Here is an 11229-nt window from a genome sequence, read left to right as displayed (position 1 = left end):
GAAAAATGGCATACCAGTAGTAAAACATGGTGGTGGTAGTATGATGTTCTGGAGCTGCTTTGTTGCTTCAGGACCAGGACAACTTGCTGTAATTGATGGATGTCCAGCCATCGATTCATGGCCTAAAGCTCAATCACACAACCACCACAATCAAAAAGAGTGCACAAACCTTGCAGGAGAGGAAAAGGCAGTACAGCTCTCTGCAATGTGGTACACTGCTGCTGTAAGGTCTCTGAGTGTAGTTAAGTGTTTCTATAAATACAGTACTCCTGCATTCCTCCGCAATTTACACATACACCAAGGTGGTCTTTTTTTTTTCCAATATATTTTTATTGATTTTATAATTGAGCAGTATACAACAATCACCTTCAAAAGAACACAATAGAAGGTGGACGGTAAGTCAACAAGGTGGTAATACAGCATACATAAATGTTAAGACAGAGTATATTTCACTTAAGTTTATCCATCAGGCTAATGACTGGTTGCCAAATCTTATAAAACACACTCTCTCGGTTAGACAAGGTAAACCTGATTTTCTCCAGATGGAGTACATTTCCAAATTCTCTCAACCACATTTCAAAGGTAGGAGGTTTATCAGACTTCCAGCAGAGAAGTATCAGCTTTCTAGCCACAAGTGTGGTCATTGACACAACCTGTGTCTCTGTCTTGTCCCTTGCCCATCCCGGTTCAGACACCCCAAACAATGCTGCAAAGGGGGTACACGGGACCTCCCTGCCAATGGCCTTGGTCAGAAAATCAAACAAATGATTCCAAAAGAGCTGTAGTTTTTGGCATTGAAAGAAAAGGTGAGATAAAGTTCCTCGACCACTTGAACACTTAACACAGAGGGCTGAAACGTTCTTATATATTTTTTCCACTTTAGTGGGAGAAAAATGCAACCTACACACAACCTTAAATTGGATCAGACAATGTCTAGCATTTATAGAACTACAATATATATTCTTAATGCACTCTTGCCAGAGATCATCAGTAACATCCACCCCCAGTTCTTCCTGCCACTGCTCCCTAAAAGTATCAGATGAAGGACTGTATATATCTAGTAAGGCCCCGTAAAAGCGAGACACAGCACCTCTAGTATAGGGCTCAACTGACATGAAGCTGTCAAGCACTGAGTTTCGAGGAATCAAATTGTATTGTGGAATAGATGCTTTGATGAAATGTCTTAACTGTAAAAATCTGAAAAAATGTGAATTTGGAAGATTAAATTTCACCCTCAATTGCTGAAAAGATGGAAAATGTCCATCAATGTAAATATCTTTGAGAGAACAAATCCCTCTTCCCTGCCATGTCACAAACGTGATGTCCTCCAGCCCAGGCCTGAAGGCATGATTGTTACATATTGGAGCATCCAAATACATTTTAGGAGCCTTTACTGTGCCCAATAGTTGGTTCCTGACCTTAATTGAATTTTGAATCACAGGATTTCTGCCATATAGTGTATTCTTCACTTTTATCGGGCTATTAAGCAGGGCTGGAAGACAAGTTTGTCTACAAGACAGGTGTTCCATCATCAACCATGAAGGTTGTCCTTCCAAATCAGCACCTGGAGTACACCTTCGCCAAAATGAAAAAAATATTTAAGTGTGCAGCCATATAATATAATCTAAAATTTGGGAGTCCAAGGCCACCACAAGTCTTATGTTTAACAAGATGTTTTTTGGAAATTCTAGGAACCTTACCCGACCAAACAAAGGAGGATACAACAGATTCCAGCTTTTTAAAATATGACTGGGGAATGCACACTGGGATTGACTGAAAGATGTACAAAAATCTGGGCAAAACTACCATTTTGATGGCTTTAATCCGCCCCACCATGGAAATTGGCAATGTGATCCAAAACTCAATATTCTTCTCCAATTGATTAACTTTTCTATCCCAATTTTTCTTTAAAAGTTGTGACACCTTACATGTGACTGTGATACCGAGACATTCAAACTTATCTAGCGCTATTCTAAATGGAGTATTATGCAGATAAGCCATGTCCACCCCATCCGACAGAGGCATAAGTTCACTTTTCGTCCAATTTATCTTATACCCTGAGAGAGAACCAAATTCGTTAATAAGCTGCAATAGTGGACTGATCGAGGTCTTAGGTTTTGATACGAATAAGACTACGTCATCAGCATAAGCGGAGAATTTATGAGGAATACCCTGATGTATAATCGGTAGTATATCAGAACTTAGCCGTATACGAGCTGCTAAAGGTTCTAGGGCCAGGGCAAAAATAAAAGGAGAAATGGGATCTCCCTGTCGCGTGCCCCTGTGCAATCGAAAAGGGTCTGATACATCATTATTAGTCCTTACCGAGGCCATAGGTCCTTTGTACAAAATTCTAATCCAATTGATAAAAGAATCACCAAATCCAAATTTGGATAATACAGTAAACATATACGGCCACTCGACCTGATCAAAAGCTTTTTCAGCATCCAAAGCTATTACCACAGAATCATCTGAACACCTAGTAGGACTATATATGAGATTAAATAATCTACGCAAATTAAAATAAATGTAGCGGTTAGGGATAAACCCTGTTTGATCTGGATGTATAAGTTTAGCAATATGATCTTTAAGGCGGTTTGATAAAACTTTTGTTAATATCTTGGTCTCAACAGAAATGAGAGATATAGGCCGATAGGACGAGACAGACATAGGATCACGACCTTTTTTAAGAATCAATGAAATTACACCATGATATAATGAACTTGGCAAAGAGCCAGACAATTTTGAATAGTTAAACATACGCAAAATCAGAGGGGCTAGCAATGAGGAGTAAGCTTTATAAAACTCTGCTCCAAAACCATCTGGCCCAGGGGCCTTATTATTTGACATCTGTTGAATAGCTGTCTTAATCTCATCTAATGTGAAGTCCGCCTCCAAATCTGCAACTGCCACATCATCTAATTTTGGGAGATTACACTTTTCCAGAAAGTCCTCAATTAATGACTGACTCGCAGAACTCTTAGAGCTATAAAGATCACGATAAAAATCTTCAAAACACTTGTTTATTTCCTGGGGGTTTCTAGTGGTCTGCCCATGTTTGTTATTGATTGATAGTATTGTTTGTGATGCTTGTGTTTTTCTAAGTAATCTTGCAAGTAACCTATGAGGCTTATCACCCAATTCAAAAAATGTTTGCTTACACTTAGTGATTTGAAGGCAAACTTGTTTGCTGAGCAGAGAATTATACTCACACTTCAATTTAGTAATTTTGCCCAGTAATTCTATTTTGGGAGAGGACTGATAAGTTTGTTCTAGCTGTTGTATATTTGACTCAAGATCCTTCAAAGCCATTTCCTGGGATTTACGTTTAGCTGCAGAGAACGAAATAATGTGGCCTCGAATTACCGCCTTCATACTCTCCCAGAGAATTGCATCGTCAACATCACCTTTATCATTATCATTAATAAAATCCAAAATGTGCTTCTCTAATTTCTTATGAAACGTCTCATCTTTAAGCAGAGTTGGATCAAAGCACCAGTTTCTTCTCTGTAAGTTAGCTAAATCTGCAAAATCCAGATCAATGGACAAGGGCTATGGTCAGAAATTAAAATAGGATGGTAGGTAACATCCCTCATAATTGGAATAAGTTTAGAGTCCAGAAAGATATAATCAATACGGGAGTACGACCCATGAACGGAAGAGAAAAAGGAGTAAGCCCTGCCTGTGGGGTAAAGTAGCCTCCAAGTATCCACCATGTTCATGTTTTTCAACGCACTCTTCACAACATGACTGGATTTAGACTGTTGGGTATGAGCTGATGCACTTTTATCCAAACGGGTTCACCAAGATGGTTTTGATGCACTGAAGGAACAATGGGCTGGGAGGTCAGTTCCTTAATCTTAATTATGCAAATTCTCATGACCATTGATCAACAACCACTGACCAAAACCCACTGATCAAAGACCACTGATCAATGGCCATGAGTACCATTCACAGAAAGTTGGTGAATGGCTGCAATCACAGCATTGTAAGATGGCGAAAGATGTACTCTTAGGCCCCCTCCTCGATTTAGAGATGGTCTTTCCCTTTTCACGTAAATGGCCTCCTTGACTCCGCGCTCAAACCAGCATTCCCCCCTGTCCAGGATGTGTACATCCTCATCCTTGAAAGAGTGTCCACTGGCCTGTAGGTATGAACAGACTGCAGACTCTTAATTTTTCATGTTTTATTGGGGTCCAGGGTGTAATTTGCCACAGGGCAAGGGTAAAAATTCTATTGAAACTAAAATGAGAGAATAATCAGGTGTCGCAATAAGATGCCCCACAAATTATTTGTGCCAGTGTAAAAGATAGTTTTTTCCAGCCACAACACAAGACACTACAGGGATAGACCCTGCAGGCCTGACAGCTGGAGATGTATCACTCATCCTGTTTTTCACCTGGATAGAGTGTTTACACTGCAGTCTGCCTTTGGTGGCTTTTTGGCAGCTACTGTGATATTCACTAGTACCCTCACTGACACACAAAACAAAACAACGACTACACTCCACACTAACTACACTCCAAACACACTGAACGTCACAAATTCACTATTGATATCGCTCTCTCTGTGTCTTTCTCTCTCTGCCATCACTCCCAAAAACGTTCCTCTCTTCCACTTGATGCCATATAATAATTTTATTAGTAAATGTGGTACATTTCTTTCCTTTTTTGGATGCTGTCCTTAAAAAAATGCCCTTTTCTACTGTTTTTTCCACACTAAACATGATGGTAGTATTCAGGAAAGAGCATGTTAAAAAAACAACTCTGGTTTTAGCGGCCTATCAATCAAATAAAAAAACTGGTGTATAGTTTGAAGTCTGAACTTTCAACACAAGGTAAAGCAGAGACTCAGCGTGGCTGCAGCTTGTATCTATGTCATCTTAAGTCAGACATGATTTGGAGGTGCGGCGACCCCAGAGGCTGAACCATTGGCACATGTCACCCCATGCCTCCCCCCCTCTGTCACCTTCATTCGGTGTTGATTCAAAATGTGCTCTGGCACAACCATAGGGTGGCGCTAGAGGTAGGGAGGTGACAGGAGATCATTTTAGGGTGGCACATGCCACCCCATGCCACCCATGATCTGAAATATGTACGTGTGACAAATATTCAAAAAACTAAGTAACTCACACACTGATGTTTCATTATATGTAGACTGGTAGGAATATAATACCGGGACTAGATACAAGATATTTTTGAACTATTTTATGTATAATATTTACCAGCGACGTATTACTATTCTAAAAATAAAATAAAGTCTTCTGAACATAAAGCTATCGTACGTCGTTTTGTGCGTCGTGACGTCAGAACCACGCTCCCTGACGCACAGTACATCTACTGAGCTCCCCCCTTCGGCCCTCCCTTTTCTGCTGTAGGAATTCAACGTGCGTGAGGTGCTCGGTTCTTCACCAGAAGCTAAGGCCCGCAATCCGGCGACTAGCACCGTCAATTTCAGGCATCTGACCCTACGAACATTAAATCTAACATCTACGATGGCCTCCGTATCCGAGCTCGCCTGCATTTACTCCGCTCTGATCCTCCACGACGATGAAGTTACCGTCACTGTAAGTGTCCTAGGTTACCCGGGATATTTCAGCCAATATGTCTGAATTGGTCGTTCTTGAACATTTTTTTCTGGGGATAAATATCCCGAAATACAAAAAATGAGACATTAAAGTTTACAGATAAACCAGTATATTAATATATCGGACAAACGCCAGTTATGTCCGCGAACTGGCTAAAATGGCGTCATGCTAGTTGCTATTCATAGGCCGCGTTTTTCTAGCTGGACAGCTCAGTCTTGTGTTCTTACTCTGAATGCTGATGTTTAACCGTCAGTTTAGCCTTAAACATCTCGGCTGACAGGTCTGGATGTGGTGTTCACTCACAGGCTGAGTGGTCAGACTCATCAAGAGTACAACATTTATTTTTATAGTGTTGGCATCACTGTTCAAAGTTGTTATTGTTAGAGCTTGTTGCATGAGCGGGTCACCTACTCCCCGGAAGGTCTGTGGTTCGATCCCAGGCTACATGCCAAATATCCTTGGGCAAGATACTAACCCCATGTGTGCCTACTGGTGGTGGTCGTCAGAGGGCCCGGTGGCAGCCTGGCTTCTGAAGGCTGTGTCTACAATGTGGCTTGCCACCACCAGTGTGTGATTTCACGCACATTACGTTTACCTGTGAAAGTGGAATGAGGACATGTTTCAGTTATGTTTTCTTAAATTATATTTGTAATCACTGAAAGTGTTAGCTTCAACACATTATAGAACACCAGTTTATATGTCATCGCTCATATTTTAGCAAAAGGGGTTCCCAAAAGTGGTTCAACATGTGAAGTAGAGTTTAATAATGATGGTTGTTATGTTATTTATTTGTCTGTCCACAGGAGGACAAGCTGAATGCCCTGATCAAGGCTGCTGGAGTCACTGTGGAGCCTTTCTGGCCAAGTCTGTTCTCCAAGGTGAGAGAACACACTTCTGAAATCATATCACTGAATAGATCTGAAGATCTGCCAGTTTTTATGTATCCCAATAACTCTTATAACCAATACAAATTTAAGTGGCTGTAAAGGAGACTTACTGATTGCATGTGCCGTAGTGAAACAGACCTGTTCATTGCTTTCTGTGTGTTTTAATGGTCTGTATTTACATTTAAATTTCTTTTTTTTTAAAGTTATGTCAGGCTGAAAGGATTAATATTGTTCCTGTTGTTGCCAGTATGAGTAAACACATGAATATGGAATAAATGTCTTGATGCAACAGTGCTGCCACTTAAAGAAAGTTCAATGAATGAGTAGGATACAAATTATGAACATATTAAAATAAAATAAAAAATGAAAACATACTACACTTGCTGTAAAGAGTCTTTAGGCATGGTAGGTAGGAGTTATGCTTGATGCCCTGCCTTTTAAATACACTGATCTCTATAACAAGCGCTGGACATGTGAATAAAGTGACGTAACCTGTGAATTTTCTTTGGCAGGCTCTGTCCAGCATCGACATCGGCAGTCTGATCTGCAATGTTGGAGCTGGCGGCGGAGCCCCAGCTGGAGTCGCTGCTGCTGCAGGTGGTACTGCCACTGCTGGTGACGCCCCAGGTAACTAAACAAAGCATTTCCCAGCGCTACATTTGCAGTTACATAACAATAATGTGAATGCAGTCTTGGGCTTGTACCACTTTTGAGTTTCTCCTTCAAGTTCAGATTTCATGTACCTCAGAAATCAAATTGACTTTTTTCTTTTCTTCTGAATTTAGTTTGTGTAGTCATCTTTGACTTAACTAAATCTTGTTTTCCCTCTACAGCCAAGGAGGAGGAGAAGAAGGAGGAGAAGAAGGAAGAGTCCGAGGAGTCAGACGACGACATGGGCTTTGGTCTCTTTGACTAAAACAAATGTTTTTTTTATACAAAAACACAATAAAAGTATAAAAAATCACTCCTTGTCTCTTGTTTTGTTTGTTTTTTATGTACAGAAATTCTGCACATACAATTTAAATCTGCAGCATTTGTCAGCACATTAACCTAAAGTGACATTTAAGGCTGTAGATTTGTAGTGACTTCCCTGGACATGAGAGAAATTATATTTCAGCACATTCAATTCAGGCACTGAACCTAATGCCATGGCAAGCTGTGTGCTGATAATTCACAAAACTGCAACTACTGAACTCTTGGTCAGAGTTTTGTAAAAGCTGAGTACAGTGATCATCCAAATTATACTCAAGATTTTACTTTTCATTCTCAGTTACTTTCAATTCTCATTAGTTTGACCAGCCAATTGATAAAATATGTTTCTGCATAGTGCAAAACTGGTAGAAGACTTCATGATCTGGAGTAAACTTTTAGGAGATCGGCAACAGCTTGTCTTGAAAATACAGTTTGATAAGTTAGGTAAATGTGGATTTATTACTAATCAATGGTCATCTTAAGTTAGACTGTGGAGATGGCTTTTAATACAATTTAGAAGATGATGTCAGTACCCTGACTAAATAATGACCTCTAAGCTTTCAGATCATTGGCTTTCAGTTCGGCATATACATTTAATTCAAAAGATTTTACTTCAAGTCAAAAGTAGTGATGGCATGAAGCCCAGTGAATGTGTCATCTCTAAATGCTAATATTTTTCGCCTTTTTGGTGGCTCCATAATCTGCTTACAATCTTGCAAGCTGGTGATACCTCAAAATCACCTCAGATCCAACGCACGCAACAAAAAAAAAAACATAATTTCACAGTTTTATGAACTGCTCGAGTCACATAACCAGGCAGTCCACGGCTCTGCTGGCCTGGACAAAGGCTTTATAAGCTTTACTTGACACTCGGGGTTTCAGCGTCAGACGTAACATCAGTAGTCAAAATTATTCTCTGTGCCTGTCCTGCTAACAGAGTCACACAACCGGGAGTTAACCAGGTGGTGGGGAAATCCACAAATGTATCGAACTAAACTTGTATATCGAAATAAAACATCGTATTCCTGATTGCATATATTGCAATATTTGTATACAAGGTGGCGCACGCATTACTAACAGCAGTTTCCGTAGTGTAGTGGTTATCACGTTCGCCTCACACGCGAAAGGTCCCCGGTTCGAAACCGGGCGGAAACAAGTTTTATACATTTTTGGTTTCCACTCACAGCGACAACCAAACTAAGAACAACTGAACGTCACAAAACACAGAGACCAGTTTTTTTTAATCATGTACTGTCTGGCAGGTTTTGCAATAAGACTTATGATCCAAGAGCACTGACAACTTTTCTAAGATCATCAAAACCATGCCATCAGCATGAACTTTAGCATTGTCTTCACATTAACTCATTTAATCCCCAAATAACCTCATGCATTTTACTCCTTAGACTTCCCCTACACACAATATGTTTAATTTTGTCAATGTAAGGGGGTTAAAACGGAACCCATTGTTGCTGGTGGGTTAACTATTAACCTGCCAAAGGTTAAGCTCACTTACAGTTATGTTCATTTATGATCCATGCTGAGCTCATTTACTTATTTTACTTACTAAAGTCTTATTTTATTACTAAAGTAAGACTTAATAACTCAAAATTTCAAGTTATATTCTCAAATCTGAGTATGAGTTAGTAAATTGAAATTATGAGATAACTTAAAATTCAACTTTTCCTTTTTGATAAAAATAATACTTATGGTTGGATTAGGGGACCCTGAACTATACCTCAGTTATGCTGCAATACCCTTAAACAACTCAGGGTTTCCCATGATGTACTGCTGTTATGACTGAAGTGGACTGAAATTTTGCCTTATGGAAGGTAAAAAAAAAAATAAAAAAAAATCCTAAATAGCCTTAATTCAGGAGCTCTACTTGAATTATTGACTCTTTCGATGCTTTACAAGCCAAAAAGCCCAACATGAGTTTCCCATATAGATCTACAGTATGTAATTAAGCATGCATAAAATATGTATTGCTATCTTACAGACAGTGAAACAAATAACAGACGAAACAACAAGACAACAACCTGAATTGCTTCAATAATAACAGTGTTTTATTTGCTCGGTTTAGCAACTGTACAACTGTCTCCTTCCTGAGAATATTGCTCACCTCAGGGGAGAGGGAACAGCGAGAGGATGAGAGGGAGGAGAGAAGGAACACAAAGGTGAGGGGAAGAATAGATAGACCAGAAGTAGAGAAGGATTAAAAAGGTATAAATAACTGCAGTGGAGGGAGGTAGAAAGGTGGGGGAGGAAAACAGGATAACAATTTCATATTTTAAAATCATGACCAAACCCTTGCGAATGAGGTCGACACCCTTAATTTAAAACAACTCTTAGTGCGTTACAGATACAACTAGAGTGCAACAAAGACTGTAAATATTCTACTAATCACCTGAAAGTTTGACAAAGAGGAAACAACCCGACTGATGGCATGGTACAGAGAGCTTTAATATACAAACCAATCACAATTTTAGAGGATAAGCAGAGAAACAGTTAAGCTGTTGCTAAACTTGTTCTTGTATTCCACAGTTAAGCAATGTTTTGAGTGAAATGTTCATTTGGCACAGGGCAAGCAGCTGTATAGTATTATTAGCACCTCCACTGTAACTTAAAAACTACCCTCCCTCCATTTGTCCCTTCCACTCCTCCCTCCTGTTCTCCCCTCTCCAATATTTATTATTTACTAACAATTCATGCCTCAGAAATGTGTTAAAAATAGAGCTTCTTTGTATATTTACTTATGCAAGTTAACTTTAAAAGTTGCATGTAGCAGTTTTTATATTTAAAAAGACCTATAGCTGTTGCATTTTTTTAATACTCAAATGTTTATGCTGTATCTTGATGCCTGAGATAAAGAAGTCTAGAGTGGGGTGAAAAGAAGAGAAAAGAGATGAAATTATGAGCAACCGTGGTGTAAATCGATCACTTTTGTTCATACAAAGTTTAAGAAAACAGAGGCATACTGCAGGGATGAACATAGCAACAACAACCACAATAATAATAATAATATAAAAGCATGTTTAAAGAACTTTATGAAATCATCTTCATCATCCTCCTCATGCAGGCTCTTCAGTTCCAGTTGCTTCCTCCTGCGTTTGTGGAGTGTCAGTCATGTGTTCTCGTGGCAAAGATTGGTGGGTCCATTCACCAAAAATACCTGTCCAGTCCTTCAAGTGAGCTTCCCAGACATTTTATTTGAATCTTCAAAGATTTAAATGAGTAATGAGTCATTCTGGAAAAAAAGGGTTTCTTTTTGAGGATATGTGATGAGACAGAAGAGGGTTTCTCTGGATACAAAAAGGCAATAATACAACTGAAGTACAAAACAACACAACATTGGCCAAAACATGACTTTTTTCCAGAGAGAACGAGGGGGGGAGGGGCTGATTGTTTCAGTTTGTCGTGTCTGCTGTTCATCGGTTTTCCACGTCAGACCTTCATCACTCTGTCCACCTGCCGATTCTTCTCAGTCTCTTATTAAATTCCCGAGAACTACCAAACTCCCGGGCCCTCTTTTCCTGTCCTGCATTTGGATTCACTTCATCAAAAACCGCCAAGTTGGTTAGATCCCGGGCTAATGTGGGCGGGTCTGGTTGATCATCTTGAGCCGTGATTGGTCGATGACGTCCAGCAGGTTCTTGGCGTCAACTGCGAGGGCGTGAGCTGCCATTAGCATCTGTTTCTTGTAGTCCTTTTGTAAACTGTCGAAACAGACACAGCTTTTACTACATGAGCCCCGACGTAAAAATAAATCAAGAAAACGCGCCGTTA

At 39.7% G+C, this 11229-nt stretch overlaps 2 protein-coding genes and 1 non-coding gene across 10 annotated transcripts in view; 2 read left to right on the top strand and 1 right to left on the bottom strand.

Annotated features, from left to right (window-relative positions):
* Window positions 1-5346: 5346 nt before the first annotated feature.
* rplp1 (ribosomal protein lateral stalk subunit P1) lies at window positions 5347-7445 on the top strand. Its single transcript, XM_085446593.1, has 4 exons — window positions 5347-5566; window positions 6391-6465; window positions 6987-7101; window positions 7308-7445. Exons 1-4 carry the CDS (start codon window positions 5495-5497, stop codon window positions 7388-7390), a joined length of 345 nt encoding a protein of 114 aa, XP_085302719.1. The 5' UTR covers window positions 5347-5494; the 3' UTR covers window positions 7391-7445.
* A 1083-nt stretch (window positions 7446-8528) lies between these two features.
* Window positions 8529-8601, top strand: trnav-cac (transfer RNA valine (anticodon CAC)). Its single transcript has one exon. It is a non-coding gene; the product is annotated as a tRNA-Val (tRNA).
* An 886-nt stretch (window positions 8602-9487) lies between these two features.
* ptk2aa (protein tyrosine kinase 2aa) overlaps window positions 9488-11229 on the bottom strand; it is a 53612-nt gene continuing 51870 nt past the window's right edge. For all 8 annotated transcript variants that reach the window (XM_085446813.1, XM_085446817.1, XM_085446811.1 and 5 more), the window contains one exon: window positions 9488-11159. In XM_085446813.1, the coding sequence (XP_085302939.1) occupies window positions 11033-11159 (127 nt within the window). In that variant the 3' untranslated portion in view covers window positions 9488-11032. The remainder of the gene's footprint in view (window positions 11160-11229) is intronic.

Source organism: Copadichromis virginalis, linkage group LG22, assembly GCF_057382275.1.
Source record: "Copadichromis virginalis isolate Kocher_CV1m ecotype Utaka linkage group LG22, C_Virginalis_male_GT1.1, whole genome shotgun sequence".
NCBI classification, from domain to species: domain Eukaryota; kingdom Metazoa; phylum Chordata; class Actinopteri; order Cichliformes; family Cichlidae; genus Copadichromis; species Copadichromis virginalis.
The sequence above is the reverse complement of the archived record's forward strand: the minus strand, read 5'-3'. Positions and strand labels throughout refer to the sequence as shown.

Coding starts and splice junctions, on each gene's coding strand:
- rplp1 (XM_085446593.1), top strand. CDS start 5,495: ATGGCCTCCGTATCCGAGCTCGCCTGCATTTACTCCGCTCTGATCCTC. Junction 5,567..6,390: donor ACGATGAAGTTACCGTCACT/GTAAGTGTCCTA, acceptor GTCTGTCCACAG/GAGGACAAGCTGAATGCCCT. Junction 7,102..7,307: donor CACTGCTGGTGACGCCCCAG/GTAACTAAACAA, acceptor TTCCCTCTACAG/CCAAGGAGGAGGAGAAGAAG.